This window comes from Physcomitrium patens, chromosome 1 (assembly GCF_059467195.1).
Source record: "Physcomitrium patens ecotype Gransden chromosome 1, ASM5946719v1, whole genome shotgun sequence".
In the NCBI taxonomy this organism is placed as follows: domain Eukaryota; kingdom Viridiplantae; phylum Streptophyta; class Bryopsida; order Funariales; family Funariaceae; genus Physcomitrium; species Physcomitrium patens.
Window position 1 is genome coordinate 21976510 of NC_143410.1, and position 22092 is coordinate 21998601.

General features: G+C 28.9%; 1 protein-coding gene across 3 annotated transcripts; it reads left to right on the forward strand.

Annotated features, from left to right (window-relative positions):
- Positions 1-713: 713 nt before the first annotated feature.
- Positions 714-6256, forward strand: LOC112281299 (agamous-like MADS-box protein AGL11). Of its 3 annotated transcripts, none has more exons than XM_024517656.3 (9): positions 714-1797; positions 2914-2980; positions 3132-3193; positions 3381-3480; positions 3744-3785; positions 3912-3953; positions 4382-4563; positions 4746-4816; positions 6036-6256. In XM_024517656.3, exons 1-9 carry the CDS (start codon positions 1457-1459, stop codon positions 6107-6109), a joined length of 981 nt encoding a protein of 326 aa, XP_024373424.1. In that variant the 5' UTR covers positions 714-1456; the 3' UTR covers positions 6110-6256. The 3 variants fall into 3 exon arrangements, with proteins under 3 accessions (XP_024373424.1, XP_024373432.1, XP_090109557.1); XM_024517664.3 differs by lacking the exon at positions 6036-6256 and adding an exon at positions 5201-5967 and having other exon boundaries at positions 1322-1797; XM_090253431.1 differs by lacking the exons at positions 4382-4563; positions 4746-4816; positions 6036-6256 and adding an exon at positions 4162-4350 and having other exon boundaries at positions 1322-1797.
- Positions 6257-22092: the final 15836 nt, after the last annotated feature.

The following is a 22092-nucleotide window of genomic DNA, read 5'->3' on the forward strand; positions in this document are numbered from 1 at the left end:
ATCAATGTTTTCAATATGAAAACATGACATCCAAGCAAATTCTACCAATTCCATTCATTTTAATCAAAGCAATAAGAATAATCAAAAACTTAGCCTTAATACTAGATGATGTGGCAATTGAGTCCTAAAAGTTCTTAAAAAAACTACACACATAAGCAGAAACAAGGAGTCACTAATATCCCCGTATAATCTCAAAGCACAGAATATCTAAACCTGTAATTTTTTTTAATTCAAATACGATAAAGAAAAAAGGGGGAAAAATAATGAAGAAAAGAATCGAATGGGCAGAAACTTTCTTACACTGCCATTCAGACCCTTTGTGATAAGAGCCCGAGGTTGTGCAGTGGAGAGAAACCTTTTTGTTACCGAGATAGAGATGCACGTGATCAGCATCGGCGTGAAGCGAAGTGCACATCCCTTCGCAATATACTCTCTCTCGCACATTCAGCTTCGGCATCCACGGAATTAGGAGCTTGGGGACGGTCATAGGGGTGGAAACGCCGCAGCGGTAGTGTTATTCAACGGGGGGTGAGTTCCCGCCTAATGAAAGAGCGGGGGGCAGGGCTACAGACTCCTACTGCTCCTGCTTCTGTTGCTGCTTCTGCTGCTGCTGTTGCTGCTAATTACTACTCGTCGTCGTCGTTGTCGTCGTCGTCTCCTTCGGCATGCGTCAAGGCTAATGTTCCGCCCCCGAGCATCCCAGCCCACGCAGCTCTCCTCCTTGTCAGGACACCACCAAATCCGCCTGTCACTCCCCCCCCCCAACCCCACCCACCTCTCCCTTACTACCGTTCCTAACGTACAGCCCGCCGCAGCCTCTTTCTTTGGGAGCCTTCTCTCGTAAATCTTGGGGGGGGGAGATCGGGGGGTGAGTGTCAGGCAATCACCAGAGTCGTTACATTACTCTACCACTCTCCTGCTAAGCCTACTACAGACTCGTTCTTCGCTTCTGCCCCACCGTGCTTACTAACATCGTCTCCACTGCACTCCTTTTACACTTACACACACACGGCGAGTATCTTTTTTGTTATTTGTTCCCCTCCTCGATCAAATTGTTGCCAGTGTTCCTGGCACATGGTAGGGTGCTGCTGATGGTCATTGCAACTGGACCACTTAGACGGGACAAAGTTGTAAAGAGGAAAGTTGTGCTGTGTTGTGTTCCGCACCTGTTGATGGTGTTTGAGAATCTTTTTGAAGCAGAATATTTGTTTTTTTGTATTGAATTCTCTGTGTGAGCCATATTCGGTGGTGCATTGGAGGTGGAGTCATCGAGGCGTAACCATGCATAGTGAGCTGGTGGTCACAGTTGCTGTGTGTAAGCCAATATCACCTGTGTGCGATCGGTGGCGGTCCGACTAATTCCATCGGAATTTTGTCTGTTTCGAAACATCTACTTTGATGGTAGGCTACATGGAAGGTAGAATCAGGGAGAACAGCGTAATCCAAGGAGTTATGGATGATGACAGCCTCTGGACAGTACAGAAGTTTGCAGCGATTTTGTTCGCAGCGCAATTCTGATTCCTGGAGAACGACTCACGGAGGTGCCGGTCGTGTAGTGCTGGATAGCTCATCTTTTGTGGGAAAGGTGGATCCACCTAAAGAACGTGAGGTTATGGGTCGCGGTAAAATTGAAATCAAGAAGATAGAAAATCCTACTAGTAGGCAGGTAACCTTTTCTAAGAGGCGAGGAGGCCTTTTGAAGAAAGCACACGAGCTTGCAGTGCTATGCGATGCAGAGGTGGCACTCATCATCTTTTCCAGCACAGGAAAGCTATTTGAATTCGCCAGCTCAGGCAGGTACGACGCCGTCAACCTAGTCATTATGCTCACATCTTGCGAGTGGAGGAACTTTTTATGCGCACTAAATTGCAGTCCAAATTCCCCTAGTGGTAGTAGTCGTTTACACTTTTTTCGTCTTACTCTAGTGATATGACTACGTCAAGTACCTGTATAATCTAAGCCATATGCCTTCAATTGTGCACCTTTTCCTTCAAGGTCACAGATAAGTTCTTAAATAAAAAATATGGAGCTCCGCAAGTTCATCAAGTAGCTGCCTTAAATAGTGAGTGATGGAAAATATTCACCTATCCGTTTCAATTTTTCTAGATGCTCTCGGCAAACCTTGAATGCATGTGCACTTACTGATTCGTTGGCATCATGTTCCAACGCTCACTGTATTCTAGGCCCTACAGCCTCCCTGCAGTCTGATCAATCAGTTGGGATTCTTGTCGATTTCCTTCCACACGCGTTGTATTGTTTTTAGTCTAGATTGTCTGCACGCATAGAATTCACAATCACTCCTGCGTTTCTGGAATCCCATTCTATACGTATTCTCCATTGTTGAGCGCTTGTGATACAGCAATCATTCTAGTTTGATCCTTTGGCACTGGGTGTCTAATCTCACTCTATCATAATTTTCGTCTCTGCGTGCTAAGTACCGGTACGAATTCCGAAGGCAATGGTGATCATTGGCTACTCACTATAACATAATGTTTCTCGGAGCGTTGTATGGTTTAGTCGGCACTTCTAGGGACAAGCACACGTTTCAAAGTAGATCTTCCTGTCTTCAGGGATTTTGTTGATCCTATTAGAGGATATGAAGAGTGCAATACCAATAAGTGAAGCGATAAATTTCTGCAGTTTGTACGTCGCAGCGACTTTTTGCCTAGGTTGCTGAAAAATAATCTGGTAAGAAACTAAAAAATATAACTTTACGATAGGGTCTGGATTCTAGTAACTGCCCCTGGCACACAGCACAATTGTACCACTTTTGCGGACAGTGTGTCACTCCTGGATGAGACAGGTGCCTTTTGTCCTCCAGAGACCTTAAATCTGGGCCTTGGATGAACTTTTGCCGCATATCGAAAGAAAGGTTTTGATCCCTGCTTTATGTTGATTTTTTGTGCTGTGAAGCATGCGCGATATTCTGGAGCGATACAGCAAGTGTCCAGACGGAGTGCAGACTACCGGGAACGTCGACGTAAGTCGTATTGATCCTGTACTCCCCAACTATGTATTCAGCATTCAGAAATGGCGTGCTTCGGTTTTCATCTTCTACACACTTCCAAAATGTGATATAGTTGAGATTCAAGTTTGAGTTGGTTTACACTTTGTATGCACATTGATCGCAGTTCATGGGTCGTGAAGTCGTGAAGCTACGACAGCAGTTGGAGCGGATGCAGCATTCGCAAAGGTATTGTGTTTAAGTTAAACAAGGAAATAAAGAGGAGAAGGCCTGAACATTCTTAAGCTGTAAAGAGAAAATCAACGAGGTTTCATATTATGTCAATTTTCCTGAGTGCATGCTTATTAGTTTATGGTCTCACCAATTTAAGTGCTGCTTCTGTCCATGGTTTGGACGACGTGGTCCTGGTATGCAGGCAAATGCTTGGTGAGGATCTCCAGGTTTTAACAGTATCCGACTTGCTGCAATTGGAGCAGCAACTGGATGTCGGTGCCTCTAGAGTACGAGCAAGGAAGGCAAGTATCATGTTTGGGAAGTATCACATTCAATAGTATCACTGAATTTACAGAAAAGACTTGTTTTTTAATCCCCTCTACCAGTAATCCTATATATGCGTAATTAGCTGAGATTTAAAATTACATTGTTCGCAGTTCTTAGTGCTCACGGCTTATTAGATCACTGAGGTGCAGGCTATGGCTGAGATTTTTTTTTTTTTTTTTTTTTTTTTTTTTTTCTCCAGACTGAAATATTGATTCTTCTCAGGGTTCTACTGTTGCAGAACCAGCTTTTATTGGAAGAAATTGAACAATTAAGACAAAAGGTGCGTATCTGTCTTTTTCGAGGTGAACAGCGCTTCGGAGTTCTTTGTCATGCGATTGTGTAGAGACTTCAATATTCTAAATAATTAATTTACTGAAGTGGAGCTGTGAGACACTTTGTTGTACAGGAGCTTGATTTACAGGCCGAAAATGAAGATTTGCGTAAAAAGGTGAGAATCATCTCTTCATTCATCATGAGCCGATTGTTTATATCATTTTATCTTACGGCGAATTTGGCTATATCTCTCCACCAAAATAACATGTCAAAACTAACCGAATCCGTTGTGGCAAGTGTTTGTTTGTAATTACCTGTTTTATTCGGAAAAGCTTTGTTTGATTTCCCAGGTTGAATGCTGAAACAAAGGGTGAACTTAGCAGGTGCATAACTGGTTAAGCGTCTCAAGCAGCAGGGTCACCTCCCAAAATACCTCCGTTTGTTTCAGCATTCACCGTGAACTAATGCGCAAAGGTCCCAATTGCCTGTATTAAACATGAAAATTAGCATTTTTCCTGCACCTTTTCTAGCATGAGCAGTGCATTACCCTGCCCAATGTAGTGAATGGTCGGAGAGTTTACTATGAGTTTTCTCTTCATCCAGCTTGCGCATGTCAAGGAAACGGCCGAAGTTTCTGGCCATACTGGTACGTCGGAGAGTCCGAGTCAAGTTGCCAGTGCCTCTGCGTATGAGACTGGTGGGATTTCCGCGCAGGTGACCATGGTGTACCCCACACATCCGAACCTCCGTGACCCGCAGACATCACAAACTTCGCTGCATCTTGGGTGAGCTTCTGGGTCAAATCTGTAACTATTTCTTCAAGGTCTTACAGTTTCAGGCTTATGACTAGTCCGCTTATGGCTTAGTGCATTGATTCCTGGAATTGATTATCTTCCGTCTTTTGTCAATTTGAATTTCACTGTTAAAGAATTCGTCACTGAACACATACAGTGGTGGAACTTTTTAGGTTATTTCCTGAGTCATTTGTGCCAAACACTAGCAGAAGGCCATCCCAGCGAAGTCCGACTGATCCCGAAGGTAAAAAACCAGTTTCGCAATCTGTGTGCTTGGTATCCTATCTCTACCGCACTGGCTTTGGTCCTCAGTAGGTGACCAGATAGTGGAATTTCTTAGTTTAAAGTAATCCTATCTGCTACTGGATTGGAAACATCACTTTTATTGTCCTTGCTATAATTAACGGTAGCGCATTTTTCTAGCAATGTGAATTTGTGGCGCCTCTAGTAATTGATTGTGTCGTTTTTATGTGTCCTCACAAATACTACCTCAGTGGGTGCTCAAAGCTCCTGTTTCTGTTGTTTTTTTTAGTTTCGTGGTTGGATTCTTTAAGCATATTCAATCTTTATCGTCCATGTGATCTTGAACTTCGGGTATCGACAATTTGTCATACTTTCTGTTTTGCAGGTGAATCCTCTATAAGATGGGAACGGTATAGGGGTCAGGAATAGAGTTCATGCAAACTTTCCATGAGCGGGATGATGTTACATTCCAGGGTCTCCCTTTCCAGACGGTTGTACCGTTACCACTACCTAGTGATCGCAAATTCCCTCTACATGGTCCCGTCAAAATTTCCATCCATGTGTCGCTTATTAATTGGGTGAAGAAGTCAAGTAGTAATGCAACATCTGTAGCAAAACTACTAATGTGGTTACTGTTCAATTCATTCGCCTGTTTCTTCCAATCCTAGAGTGGAGGTCAAAAGCAGGTTGCATCTTCTTCGTTAGATCGGTTTCATCTCCGAGAAGGCAAGATTGTGGATCAGGAACTTGCCTCAGTTGAGATGCGGCGCGATGTATGTAGTGACAAGCAGAACTCGGGTCTTTTATAGAACAGTCGGCATAGGCCGGAAGTTACAAGATCTGAATCGGTTAATATACTCCCTCGGATAAAAGCATTTTTAGGCACATGATAGAATTTACGTTCATGTCCAAATCGCGAAGTGAAGCATGCGTACTGGTATGATGAGCTTAGAGTTGGACGAATCCATATATTTCTATATTATTGTAGAAAATCCTTAAATAGCAACGAGAAATAAATAGATCTGCAATCCTACTAGGGATGTAAATTTTTCCATTTCAGAACGAAAATGATAACTTCGTCAGAGGGGAACTGGTGAACTGCCCACGTCGGAGCAGTTGCACTAACTGCGGAGTGTCGATTTTATATTTGCAGCTGTTTTTAAGATGTGTGCCGCTACTGTTAGGAAGTGATCTCTAACACAAGCTATTTTGTTGATCAGGAATGAACATGCTGTCGGCGAGTCCCTACGTCCACAATTCTCTACTATCTCAACGTGACTTTATACCATATTGATAATCTCTACACGTTTTCAAACAAGGGCAGGGACGCGCCGGTAGGATAATGCATGTTGACAAATTCGCGGAAGAGAATACTGAGCTTCCTTTTCATTCTCAAACTATCATCTTAGGACACTTTTATCTTTCTGAAAATAACCAAATCTGTTCGTGTTTTGTACAATACATTCTGCAGAGTCCTCGTGACTACATGACTAGCTCTGCCAACTTCATCACAGTGGTCTTGGTCATTGTTGAACGTGGGTTTCTGTCTGTTAGCATTATGTTGTGGACCGTCGTCAGTTCTCAGCAATCCAGTTGAATGGGCACGTTGTTTCTTCGAGAGTGATCTCCAGCCAAAACTTTAAAATCTAAAATTAGGTTTAGTATTACAAATTACCATCCAATTCATTAGGTCATCAGCTAATTATGCAAACGAAGGCATTGTTTACATTCTATTTCTTTCCATCTTATGTATAATGAATACCAGAACTATTGGTTTCCAAGTAACTAAAAAACCTGTATCCATTGCCAGTTGTTGGAATACATAGTTATCAACAACACAAATTAATATTAAACATGATGCTGGAGCCCTGTTATTCACTTGGACATCAGTATCACAATACTTGATATATTTGAAGAATGCTTTGGTACATCAAACTACAAAAGAAACATCATAAGTTTGATCCATGGCACATGACTTGGATAATTTAATATAATAAAATTAGTCTCACATCCAGACAAGATGTATTGTGTGTGAGTATATATATATATATATATATATTCATTACTACAAAAAGATATGATACTTTTAGCTCTATGATATTTCATGTAATATTTTAATTCTTATATTATTCGTTCCAAGAAAAAGCAAGTTTTTTTTTTTTTTTTTTTTTTTTTTTTTTATTGCAAAGGTGAAAAGACTTTTTGTCTAATACCTATGTGCGTAAATTTTTTACCTTTTAAAATATTATTTTACTGAATACTTGTAGATTTAGTGATATTTTTAGATGTATCATTAAAAAAATGAAATACAGAATAATTTACGTAATTACTACTTTAATTGTATGGAAATGAATAAAAATAATGTTAAGAATTAATGTACATATCCATGTATTTCAAAATATTAGATTATAATATTATTTATTATTGCTATCTATAATGTTTTTGTAGTTCTTATTGTAAAAATAATTTTCTAAATCTCATATATCCTCATAGAATAAAATTAAAACCATATTCAATTTTATTATGACATATAAATGAGTATAATTATATCTTTAAATACTAGAATTTTTTAATACCATCCTTCTAACAAAGTTTTCAATATTAAAGTTTAAACTATTATGAAGATTATAAATAATTATTTTTAATAATTAAAATGATCTATTATAAGATATTAAATAAAAAATTTAAGATATAAAACTAATGAAAAAATATTTTATGATTTTTTTGAATTAGCTAATATATAATTTCATTAATTATTAAAGTGAGATTTTTTTCAAGAATATAGAAAAGAACTTCCATTCTGATTGTTTGGAATTTGGCTATCAAAAATGATAACTTGTGTGTGTTTTTTTTTTTTTTTGGCAAAAATTGAATATAATGTTTTATTACAATATGATTTTAAAAAATTATTAAAATAGTAAAAATATTTTATCTAATGTTTCATATTAAGTACAAAAAAAAAATATAATTTTATACTTAAAATCTATCAACCTTTTATGTTATGTATTAACAAGATTTATAATAAAAATTTATATAGTATACTATTATATTCTTTTAAATTAAAAATTTGATATCATATTATAATAAAATATTAAGCTATATTTTTATACCATTAAATATTATATTTTTAAATAATTTTTATTACATTTTGTACTAAAAATAAATAATATTTGCATTATAATATAATTGTTGTATCTAATGTATATTATAAATTAATTTTGAATATGTACTTAATGTATACAATCATAAATATTTAATGATATATTTTTTAAATATTATTAGTTATTCAAATTATTATTTTAAAATATTAATGTGGCTAAAAGGATAATAGTTATTTTTTTATATATAAAATTTATTTTTTAATATAATAATAATAATAATAATATTTTTTATAATAAGAGTTTTTTTTATAATGAAAGTTAATTGTATCGAATTTTAATTATTATCTCTATTCTTACAAATTAAAACTTGTAACTATTAAAATATAAAAATTAATCCAATAAATGCATAGATTACTTAAATAAATAAAAGTACGTATGTAGAAACATGTTTGATAGCTATTATCTTTTTTAAAATGCTTTGACGAGGTTTTATAGATTGAAATTACATATATGCTATATGGCTATGAAAACCTGTCCCATAAATTTCTTCTTTTTAAGAAGTTGTATTGAATGCAACTAATAATTTGTCAAGAATATGAATTTCAAAGAACTAAAAAATTAATACACTCTTGTATCACTCAAAAAGATTAAAAAATCTCTCAATAGTGGTATAATATTATACTGAAATGGCTATTGCCAAAGATAAAAAGATTAAAAAGTCTTGAAATAAGACTAAAGACTAAAAAGGCATTGGTAAGAATGAAAAAGACTTTACTTTTGCTTCCATATATACTATCTAATTTGGAGCTATATGGTAATGTTCTATAGGACTTTTGACAAGTGTTTAACTTACAAAACAAGTTTTCTATATGTATTCCATATAATTAACTTGTTCTACAAGCTACTAGCATATGTAATATATGGCTAACTTGTTGGCCAAGTTTTTAACCTATCAATCAACTACAAACATATCTAAAGTCAAAATGTGTCTATGAAGCTTTTAAAAGGTTTGCCACAACATAATATCAAATCTACCTACATTTATCTTCTATTTAATACTTCTTATGTGAATAAATATGTATGTCCTTGATATTACTGCCTCTTTTAGAAATAAGTTTCATAAGGAGTGACAATCATATGTTGAAAAAGTCTAAGATGCCACAAATTTTGTTTGTTACATATTCTAATGCTTATTTTTTTTAAAAGTGATTGATAGATTCTCTCAGCCATCAATGGTATTCTATACCAAGGCAAGAAAACCATCCCTTTTGTTTAATCATTGTTGAAGCTTTCATAGCTCTTTTTAAATAAAATATTTGGAATACCATCATTAGTAGTTTATACCTCCAATAATATCACCAAGCATTCAAAGTCTCTTTTAAAATCGTGATACTAAACATATTATATTTTATCATCTATTTAAAGATAAAAATGTCATTCTTAAGGATCTTTATTTCTATTATGTTGTCTTGAAGGTTGTAATAATTGCAATGTTTCATTTAATAATTTAGCAAATAATAGTTCTTGAGTTGAATTTTTTGGTTGGTCTTCTATCTCCTTTGTGCCATAAATATACAAAAATTATAAATAAGGATAGAAGGTAGAATGCAATTTTTCTTGAACCATATTTTTTTTGTAGAAAAGATTTGTTATCATTCATCTTGATTTGGATGGATGTTATCAATATTTTTTATTGTATTTGCTAGATTCTTGATTGACTTCCATGCACATTTATTAATATCATATTTGTACCAATGAATAAGATATTTTAACCTATTTTAGAACTGTCTTGAATCTAAAACTTCTTCAACTTCATATTCTTGATTATTGTCTACTTTTATAAAAAGAATGGAATTTATTATTTTCTTGGTATATCTATTATCTTATATAGTTCAAGAAGAGATATATGGAACATAAGATGAATCTTTATAGACTCTAATAGGTGTAATCAATAAGAAACTATATTAATCTATTTATATATAAGAAATGCTTCAAGTCTATGATAATCTAACTTCTCTCAAGAGCAAATAGTTTTAATATTATAATGAAATAATTATACCTTGTTGCCAACAATGATTTGAGATTGTTCTTTGCAATAAGTATCTGTATTGATCTTTTATCATTCTTGAGCTTCTTTTAGTTGTGTCTTCATTGTTGCATAATGATTTGCTAAATCTTTCATAGCAAGATTATCAACTTTTAAAAAGTCAAAAATATCAAATTGTGGACGATATCCATAATTGACAAAAGAAAATTATTGAATAAAAAAATATATCATACTATTATAAATAAATTTTATCAATAGTAATTTTTTTTTCAATCATCTTGTTGGTAGTTGATGGCATACATCAAATATTGTTCCAAAACTTGATTTATATGTTCTATTTTTCTATCAGTTTGAAGATAGAAAGTTAAAGATAATTTTATATCTACCTTTAGAATCTTAAAAAGAATTTTTTAAAATCTTGATACAAATTGAATCTCTCTATCTGATATAATATTTCTTAATAATTGATAATAGTGATAAATATTATCAAAGAAAAGCTTATTTATTTCTTTACATATAATAGATTTTGTATAGGATATAAAATGTACCATCTTAGTAAATTGATCTACTATCATGAATATAGAATCATAAGAGTCTGAAATTAGAAGATCTATGATAAAATCTATAGAAATAGAAGGCCACAATTGTTTTGAAATAAGTAATGGCTGAAAAAGTCCATAAAGTTGATGATGAGGAGTTTTTAATATTGAAAAAATGTCACATGATTGTATAAAGTCTTTGACTACTTTCTACATTTGAAGTTATAAAAAATCTCTAGATATTAGCTCCAAAGTCTTGTTGTATTGAAAATATTCAACTATTAAAAAATCATGATAAGCTTAAATAATACTTAATTGTGCTTTATTTTTTAAAATATATAAGTAATTTTTAAAATAAAATATATTATTTTTGAATTCAAATTAAGAAGTATTATGAGACTTAAAAGAATTATTTTTAATATCATGAACAAGAAAATTAAAGGGCATATTTACTTAAATTTTCTTGGAAATGATTGAATCAATAATCAATGTTGATTTTGTTATACTTGAAGATAAAAATGCTTTGATTTTAAGAAAATTATTCTTTTTTGGTTAAAAGTTGAATTTTTTTCTTTTGATGTAATATAAAATTTTTTAAAAAAGATATCTAATAAAATTTATTACTTTTATAGTTAATAGGTGATTTTGAAATCAAATCTTGATAAAGACATATTTCAACATGCTTAGCAACAATTCAAAATATGTAGTAACTTGAAATATTTAAGATTCTTATAATTTATATATACAATTATTAGACTCAAAGCGCCTTCTAAATAATGATGCTATTCTTGAAATGAATCCATGATTATAAGAAGTTCTTCATTATAGATCTTATAATTGATCTTGATTCTTAAAACATTTTTAGAATAAAAAGATATATGATGGAGTTTGTCATCTATTTTTATTTGTAACAATATCGCTACTAAAGCAAAGTTTCATGCATTTATTTTTATAAAAAATACCTTGGAGAAATTGACATAATATAAGATTGGTGCAAAAATGAAAGATGTCTTTAAAGCTTCAAAATATACTTCAATTTCTTTGCTCCATTTAAGTTTGTCTTTGCATGTAAGCCATATAAGAAGAATTTCCACTCAAAAAAAGTTTTTTATGAAGGTCCAATAATAATTGGTAAATCTCAAAAAATACTAAACATCTCTTATTGTTTTTGATGCCTTTCAATCCATGATATTCCAAACTTTTTTAGGATCCATTATAAGGACATCATTTGAAATGATGTATTTTAAGAAATTAATTCAAGTAGTGTAAAATACACATTTTTCTATCTTTGCACATAATCTTGTATTTCTAAGTTTTTATAAAACATGACAAATATAAAATTCATATTCTTCTATATTCTTAGAATAAATAAGAATGAAATCTGAATAACATTCAACAAAATCATCAAAAAACTTTTAAAAACATCATTTATTAGATTTTAAAAAATAATTATTACATTCATGAGTCAAAAAGATATGAAATCATATTCAAAATGTCTATACTTAATTTGAAATAAAATCTTTTATTCATCTTTTTTTTTATGCATATTAGGTTGTATGCTCCTTAAAGATCTATTTTTTGTATAAATGTTTATTTGATTAAATTGATCAAAAAGTTTTATAATCAAAATTAAAAGTTATCTCTTTTTAATGATAATCTTCTTGAATCCTTGATAGTAGGCATACATTTACAATGATTTATCTTTCTTCTTTATAAATAAGATAAGATCATCTCTTAGAGATTTTGAATGGCATATAAAATTTTAGGCCAAGTTTTTGTCGATTTTTTTTATAATAAGCTATTGATTGGTTCAAATGGCAGTTGATCTCTTTCTAAAAGATCAATTAAATAATCATATGGATGATGTTTTAAAAAAATATCTAAATTTTTTTTACAAAAATATCTTGATAATCTTGATGTTAATTTGGAATATCAATTATAATCTTTCCATCATCAAAGATGGATGTAGCAAATATAAAAAAAGGTGATCCTTTTTTTGTAGTATGTATAAAAGCTCGTACACCTATCAATAAGAATTTGGCTGTATTGGACTTATGAATTTCTACTTGAATAATAAAATCTTGGATTAAATTATGAAAGAAATTAAAATTATAAAAAATCCAATGTATTTGAGGATTATACTTCTCTAGCCACAATAATCCTAAAATAACTAGATTATAGGGAGATCTAATCATATGAAATATTACTAAAGTTTTATGAATATTAATTATTACATCAAAAGGAATAATTTCATAGATAACATTTCAAAAAGACAACAAACAATTATCTACAACTTCTACATGCATAGATTTGATTTTTTTTAATTAAAGATATTTTTTGTTTCTTGCTAAAGTCTTTGTTTGTTGAAGGATTTGAAAGGAGAATATGACCTTTATTAGATGTTACACAAAATTTTAGTCACATGGTCTCTATTGTAGTAACGTAAATCATAGAATAGTTTTGAATTATTTTCCATCAAAGATACAAACCAAGAGAGAGTACCTACAAATAAAAAAACATCTATAAATCTGACTTGGATAAATCCATCAAGGTATTGAAAAGGATACAACTTTAGATAAAGCTTATCTTATTGTAAAAAAAGGAAATTTTTTTATCTTGTTCCATCAAATTTTTTAGAATACTTATCTTTGCATCTTTCATACTTATAGTAGCAAGATTCTTCAGATTCAATTGTGAACTTAATCTATTTGTTTTTTTCAATTAAACAATTTTTTAGCATAGACTTTGGATTTTATTTTTAACTTCTTCTATAGGTATAGAAATACTACTTCTATGATTGTTATTAGAGATATAAGAGTTTTCTATCCTAAGAATATTGACAAGTTTGTGAAGATCTACAATAGTTACAAATCTATTCTTTCTCTTATCCAAAGTAGCATCCATAAATTTTTCTTCTATAAAGAACTCAAATAAATCCAAAAGTCAAATTTAAGGAGGATAATCTACAATGTCTAATATCAAATAAATTTTTTTACAAAGAAGAGTAATCTACTTTGTTTATAAAAAAGATCAATATTAGAAAAATAAATACTAATTCAATAATAGGTTATCTGTAATTTTTGAAACACAATAACACAAGTGGCATAATTTGCTCATTTCTAAAAAAAATAAAATAAATAATGAGTCAATATTCTTAGTAAATTTTCAAGGACATGAATCTCAAAGATCTAAAATATTAATACATTCTTGTAGCACTCAAAAAGGTTAAAAAAAATCACTCAATAGTGGTATAATATTATACTACAATAGCTATTATTAAAGACAAAAAGATTAAAAAATCTTGAAATAAGACTAAAGATTAGAAAGGCATTGGGAAGAGTAAAAAAAGGCTTTATTCTTACCTCCATATATACTATCAAACTAGGAGCTATATAGTGATATTCTATAAGACCTCCAATACATGTCGAACTTAGGAGATATGTATTTAACTTATAAGACAAGTTTTCTATATGTGTGCCACATAATTAGCTTATTCTATAAGCTACTAGTACATGCAACATATGGCTAACTTATTGGTCAAATAAACTACAAATACATCTAAAGTAAAATATGCATCTATGAAGCTTCTAAAATTTTTTGCCACAAAACAGTATCAAGTCTATCTATATTTATCTTCTACTTAATATTTCTTATTTAGATAAATATGTATGTCTATGATATAACTTGATGCTTAGGTTACAAACATTAATATCTATAGGAAGCTTTTATAAAGCCTTTTTAATAGCTAATATATATTAAAATAAAACTAAGCCTATCTTCAATCTTGTAAGCATGTTTCTTATATTTTAATCTTGATTTAAGTCTCACTAAGTTTTTTATAATTAAAAATAGCTATTTTATTTTCTTTCTATCTTATATTTATATTTTTTTCTTTTTCTTTTTTTTTTCATATAAAAATGTTATATTTTTTTCAAAGTTTTATTATGATTCATATCTTTAGTAGTTTGATAAGTTTATTAACTTATTATAGTTATTTTTTTAAAGTAATAATTATATTATCTTATTTCTTAAGAAATATAATTATATTTTTAAGGTTAAAAACTATCCATCTTTAAATCAATATTTTTATTTTTTAACAATGATTTTTTTAAGAAAATAAATGATTTTTTTATAAAATTTTATTTAATATTAAAAGTTATAAATTAATTTGACTTATTTATTTTTTTACTACTATCTATTACTTAGATATAAAGATAATAAACTATGTATATTATATTTGTCAGAAGTGAGAGTAGCATTGTAACTATTATAGATCTGTATAAGCTTTTTAATATTCTATAAGTGAAATTCTCAAGTAAAAGCAATCTTGACCACGAAAGCATTATTTTTACAACTATAAAAGAAGTCAATAATAAGATATAATATTTTTACTAAAAAAAATATGTTATTAAAAAAAATAAGTTTAAATAAATCAACCTCTTAAATTAATCCTAAAAATCTTACTGCTATAAGTATGAAAAGACTAATGATTAATATGCAAGAAAAATTTGATACAATAAGATCAAAATCTTAAATATTTTTTTAACAAATTAAGTTCTTTTCAAAATTATATGTTCTTTAAAATTCCAATAGAATTATTTAAATTTGATATATATATATATATATATATATATATATATATATATATATATATTTATATTTGAAAGTAATTTTTTTTATTTTGCTTGTTTGATTGAGAATAATTCATAATTTTTATTACATCTTAATTAATTTTTAAGAAATATTTACAACCAAATTTATAAAAAGTGATTGAAAAAAGGTAGCATATAAAAATTCTAATATAATATGAACTATATTTTATTGCTATTTATATTACTAAAATTCAACAACTTACTTGCAATGTAGATTAGAGCAATAAGACTTTTATCAATTAATGTTGATTTGGCTTAAAAGATAATGTCAAAGCTTTATTGTTAAAAATTCCAAAATTAAATTTATTGAAATATTTTATTAATTAAATAATTACATATAATAATTGACTCTTTAAAATGTGTTTAGAAAAAATATTTGATGGAACAAGAACAAATAAAGTAATGAAAACAACTTTTAAATCCTCAAAAATCTATTTATCAAAGCTAGAATCTATGAAAATTAATATAATTTAATTTCATAAGTTAATAAAGTAAAAAATTTTATAAGTTTTTTGTAAAAACTTATCTTTATTTTGTAGAAAAGCAAATCATAAGATACAAAATTATTACATGAAATTATTTAGATTTAAGGCAAAGAATATAAAATCAAATGTATAAAGTTTTAAAAAAATGTCTAATTATATTAGGGACCTTTTATTGAATAACTCTAGACTACAACCATCAAATGTAGGTCTTATGCTACCATTAAGTCCTATGTCTTTTTTAAAATTTCTTTTAATTATTAAAATTACAAGTTTTAAATTTTCAATTAAGGTACTTTTAGATACTAAAGTTTTAACATATTTATAAATAAAGACTTTGTATTTCAAGAGATTTTTTTATTATTAAAGAAGATCCAACTATTACTAATAGAGATTATTGATAGATAACTACTTATATCTAGAGATGTTATAAAAGAAACTAAGCTATCAAAAGATATATTAAAAGATAAAATATCTAATATTTTCATTAATATTATTTATTTATTTTTGAACCAAATAATACTTGGTTTTCTTTGAATTAAATTATACAATCTTAATATTAATTAAAAGTTATCAAAATTCATTTTAAGATTTAGTATAAATATTGGTCGGCCTATCAATTCTACCTTTCTAAGATAAAAAAGTCCATGAAGAATACAGTTCCTCAGCTGACATCATTGATTTCTGTCCTAACATCAACTCAATTGGCATATAACTGGTCATTATACTATGAATAGTCTTATCAACCTATAATGCAAATGAAAGCAATTTTGGCCATTGCAATGATTTATCTTTATAAGCTTTTATAAATAAATTAATGATAAAAAAATGATCTCTTTCACTTTTGCCATTTGCTTCTAGATTATAAGAAGTAGTCAATTTTAATTGAATTCCATATCTTTTAAAGAATTTCTTTGCCTCTATTGCATCTAATTCTTCTCTATCTACTCTCATTCTTCCAATGCTCCCATATCAACTAAAGATATCTTCTAATATAAATCAACATATTCTTTTCATAGACTTGGTCCTTAAAGTTCTTTATTCAACAAAATTTGATAGTTCTTTCCTTGCCAAAATCAAATATTTCATGCTCCAAAGTCGAGATGGCATAACTACCAAATCAATTATCCATTGGAAATATATAGAAGGTAGATAGATAGGTTAGAGTCCATCTATATACTTAATCCTAGATTAAGCAAGAAAATTCAGGCATATTTTTTGAATAAAAATAAAAAATTGATGGAATTTTTTTCAAAATTTTGATAAGAATAAATTTTATTATTTTAAAAGGTCATTATAAAAAAACATAGAGTAAAATTTGAAGGACGAATAATTTCTTTAGGCTAATTATATATTTTTAAAGACCATGATGAAGTTAAAAATAAAAAAATATTAGTTTTATTAATAAAAAATAAGAGGACCATCAACTAGTATTATCCTTGTAGGAAGAAAGATGCACAAGTCTTAGATGGGTTGTAGCACCTTGGATATAGATAGGAAGATAGTACTAAAGCCTTGAGGCTTTTTTAAAATATCCATATATATTGTATAAGCCTTGGTGAATTTTGAATTCTTGATCTATTAAATAAGTTACCTTTCATATAATTTTTTTTTATTATTATTTAATTTCTATCTTTAAATTATCATAAATTATTTGTAATAGATTAGATATATATTTTCTTTATTTCATTAGAAAGTTAAAAATTTATTTTTAAAAAATAAATTATTATTTTTAAAAAATAAATTATTATTTTTAAAAAATAAATTATTATTTTTAAAAAATAAATTATTATTTTTAAAAAATAAATTATTATTTTTAAAAAATAAATTATTATTTTTAAAAAATAAATTATTATTTTTAAAAAATAAATTATTATTTTTAAAAAATAAATTATTATTTTTAAAAAATAAATTATTATTTTTAAAAAATAAATTATTATTTTTAAAAAATAAATTATTATTTTTAAAAAATAAATTATTATTTTTAAAAAATAAATTATTATTTTTAAAAAATAAATTATTATTTTTAAAAAATAAATTATTATTTTTAAAAAATAAATTATTATTTTTAAAAAATAAATTATTATTTTTAAAAAATAAATTATTATTTTTAAAAAATAAATTATTATTTGATTAGAAATGAATAGACTTTGATTAATTTTATAATGTGTAATTACTTAATTTTAATTATTTCACTTATATTATATCTTTTTTATATTATTTTTATCAATTTATTTTTTCACTTTATACCATCAATTACAAGCAACTCTTAATTAATGCTATTTAGTATTTAAGTTGAGGGATAAATTTTATATTTACATAATAAAAGAGTTATTAATTATTTTTTATTAATAACTGATAGTAAACTATAAATACTAGTTTAGTATTTAATTTATACTTTTTTATTTTTTTATTAATTTAAATATAAAAAAATTAAAGATAAATTAATATCAACTTTTATTATGTTAAAAAACATCTTATAAAACCTTGATACAAATTAGAGTCCTTAATTAGATATAATACCATCTAAAAATATATGATATAAATACATATTATTTAAAAAATATTATTTTGGTTAAATAATCTATTATCACAGATATACATAGGTATTCTAATCAATACCTATATGATTAGATAAGAAATAGATAAAAGTAAATAAAAGATGCTTCTTGACTTTACATATCTTTGTAGTTGATTGATAGGTTAGAAACTTGATCAACAAGTTAACTACATGTTGGTAGCTTGTGAAAAAAACTAATTATGTAGCGCATATATAGAAAACTTGTCTTGCAAGTTAAGATATGCATTTTGCAAAGTCAACATGTTTTAAAGGTCCTATAGGACATTACCAAGTAGTACCGAATTAAGAGTATATATGGAAGCAAGAGTGAAGCCTTCTTCACTCTTGTCAATGCCTTTCTAGTCTTTAGTCTTATTTCAAGACTTTCTAATCTTCTTGTTTTTAGCATTAGTCATTCTAGTTTAATATTTTATCACCTTAATATTATGTCACTTTTTAGTTCTCTTTGGTGACATAAGAGTGTATTCAAGATTTTTTTTTTTTTTTTGAAATTCATGTCTTTGACAGCTTGACAAGAATACTAATATATTATTTTTGTTTTGTTTAAAAAGTGAGTGAATTATCTCCCTTCTATTGTTGTATTTTGAAGGTTATAGACTATCTACCTTTAAACAAAAAATTTTGCTTTCTAATACTAATCTTTTTGTTAAAGAGAGTGGAGTATCTCTCTTTGTAGAAAATTTTATTAGAGGTTGTGGATTATCCTCCTCTAATTTAACTTTTGAATTTGTTTGAATTATCTATGGAAGGAAAGATTATGGATGCTACTTTTAGCAAAAGTGAAAATAGATTTCCACCTATTGCAGATCTTCATGACCTTGCCAATATTCTATGAGTAAAAATTTCACATATTTCTAATAAAAATCATAGAGGTACTATGCTTGTACCTATGGAAGAAGTTCAAAATCTATGGGAAGAAGTTGTGCAATTGAAAGAAGTAAATAGATCAACTTTACAACCAAATTCAATAAGCTTTGCTTCTATATGTATGACAGTGGCAAAGATTAGAAAACATGAGAAGTTTGATGGAACAAGATCAAAATTTTAAGGATTTTTGCAACAAATCAAGTTCTATCAAAGGTTGCATCTTTCCAATACTTCAATGGATTTACTCAAGTTGGATTTATAGATGCACTTCTATCAGAAAGTACTCTCTCTTGATTTGCACCTTTATTAAAAAAAGATTTGTAACTCTTTTATGAGTTGAATTCGTTCTTAAAAGTATTTATGACCACATTTGAAGAAAGTCATTGAGAAAGAGTAGCAAAGACTAAGCTCTTATCTTTATGAGAAGGATTATGGTCAGCCATTGTATATACTACTAAATTTCAAAACCTTGCTTGTGACGTTGTCGTATCGCATGATTTGCTATCTGGGAATACACTAGGTATCTAGCTGTAGAGAGTTTAGGCTAAAACTTTATATGAATCTTGTCTTAGCTTTCAAAATTCTTTTGATTTGCATAAAACTCAAAATATAACAAAATTCCTTCAAAACATATTTTTCCCACGAAGGATTTTCTTATTTCAAACTTTAGAAATTCATAACTCTTGATCTAACCATTCAGTTTGTTTCAAATTTATAGGATAAGTAGAATTCACCCTTAAATTTTACCACAAAAAAATCAACCACAAAATCACTCCCGACCTTTTGGCATTTGAAAAACCCTAGCAGTTGCTCTAAACCCTAATTTACAAGCATCTTAGCACTATTTTCTTAATATCTCAAGAATCAAATATTCAAATGTCATTAAACTTATTTAAAAAGTTTACTAACATGAATATACACATTTCTTGAAATTTTGAGCCAAAACCTTGTCAAATTGATCAAGATATAGCTCAAGACACAACCACTAGTAAATCGAGTCACTTACTACCCTTAGATTGCATGCGCTGACTTCAAAATTCAATAACTCCTTCATCCCAACTTGAAATCCAGTAAGTAGTATGCAAAAAGTATAGCCGCAAAAGTGTTCTCTGTAGTTGCGGTGGCCGATCTTCAATTGTCTTCTGTACGCATGCGTTATGTCAAAAAGAGTGACAGTAGCTTCCAAATCAATACCTTAACTTTGAGCGCCTATATCTCTTTCATATATACTTCAAATCATATAAGATTTGTACCAAAACCATAGCCAAAAACCTAAACTTGCTGATTTTAGCCTTCAAAGCTCAAATGTTCCGAAAAACTAACCCTAATCTCTAATATGGCCTTAGGTAATCTCCTCAAAGCCTATTAGTGATGATTTTTTACCAATAGGAATGGAGATTTTCATCATTCATCTCCATTCATCTATATTGATGCCTTAATTATTCCCTTTGCTACCAAAACCCTTCTTCAATCCTTTTACTTATAAGATTTACATAATTTATGCTCTAAATACCAAATAAAAGAACCAAAATAAGTTTTCAAAGGTCACCAATGTGTAACAAAGGTGACTTTAAATATTTAGAAGTTACTATCAACCAAAACCAATCTTAAAAGCCACTATCAAAAGGAAATTAAAGTTATACAAATTCTATTGTAATCTTTTTAAACAACCTCTTCTCAAGGTAATAATCAAATTATATTCTACAACCAATTATAATCTACTAACATGGCTCTCACCATGTTACTTAGTAAATTATATATTAAGTACATAATTACATTATTTTCATATAGTAGCCAAATCACAACATGATAACTTGGACTGGAATAAGAAAGCTCTTATCAATCAATTTTGATATGGATTGAAGAATAATGTCAAAGATTTGTTACTGATAATGAAAAAGACAAAATCTTCAGAACAATTTATTACTCAAGCCATTGCATGTGACAATCGATTATTTGAAAGATGTCAAGAATAAAGATATGGCTAAAGAAGAACAAATCAAATAATAATGATAATTCCTAAGTTTTTAGAAACTTATTTATCAAAGCCAAAACCAATGCAAATTGATACAATACATTTTAAATCCCTCACAAAGTAGGAAAAGAGTTAACAATGTCAAGAAGACTTATGCTTATATCGTAGAAAAACTAAACATATTACCGAATATTGTCTAAAGAAACAATGCAATTACAAAATGAGAAGCATAATTGCCAAAAAAGATAATGTGTGTAAAAACAAGTTGCTCTAGCTACAATAGGGACCGTGAGGGTGGAATCATGTGTAACATCTAACAAAGGTTCTATTCTCTCCTCTGATCCCTCACCTTGTTTTATAATAGAAGTCTATTTAAAATGAACAATCACAAAGTGTTAATCTTGTTGGATTTAGGAGCCTCAACTTATTTTGTAGATGTAGACTTTGTCAAAAAAATAATAATAAATCCTTAGTTAAGAAAATCAAACCTATGCATGTAGAAGTAATAGATGGACATTCATTATCTTCTAGAGATATTACACATGAAACTATTCCTGTAGAAGTAGCAACTAGTGGTCACAATAGTTTAGTAATATTTAATATGATTAAGTCTCTTTCTAATCTAATCATTTTAGGATTATTGTGGTTAGAAAGATATAACCTTCAGATAGACTAGATTTCTTGCAATCTTGATTTTTTCCATAGTTTAACTCAAGGTCTTACTAGACAAGTAAAGATCCATAAGTCTAATATATTCAAACCTTTATTGGTAGGTGCAAAAGCTTTTATGTATGTCACAAATAAAGGGCCATCTTTTGCTATATATGCCATGTCCATTGTTGATGGTGAGAAGATATCAATTGATATTCCTAGCTAATATCAAGATTTTTAAGATGTTTTTGAAAAAAAAAAATATAGATATTCTTATGAAGCATCGTCCTCATGATTGTACCATTGATCTTTAAGACGGACTTCAACCACCACTTAGACCAATCTATAGCCTAATACAAAATGAATTAGTTGTATTCATAGA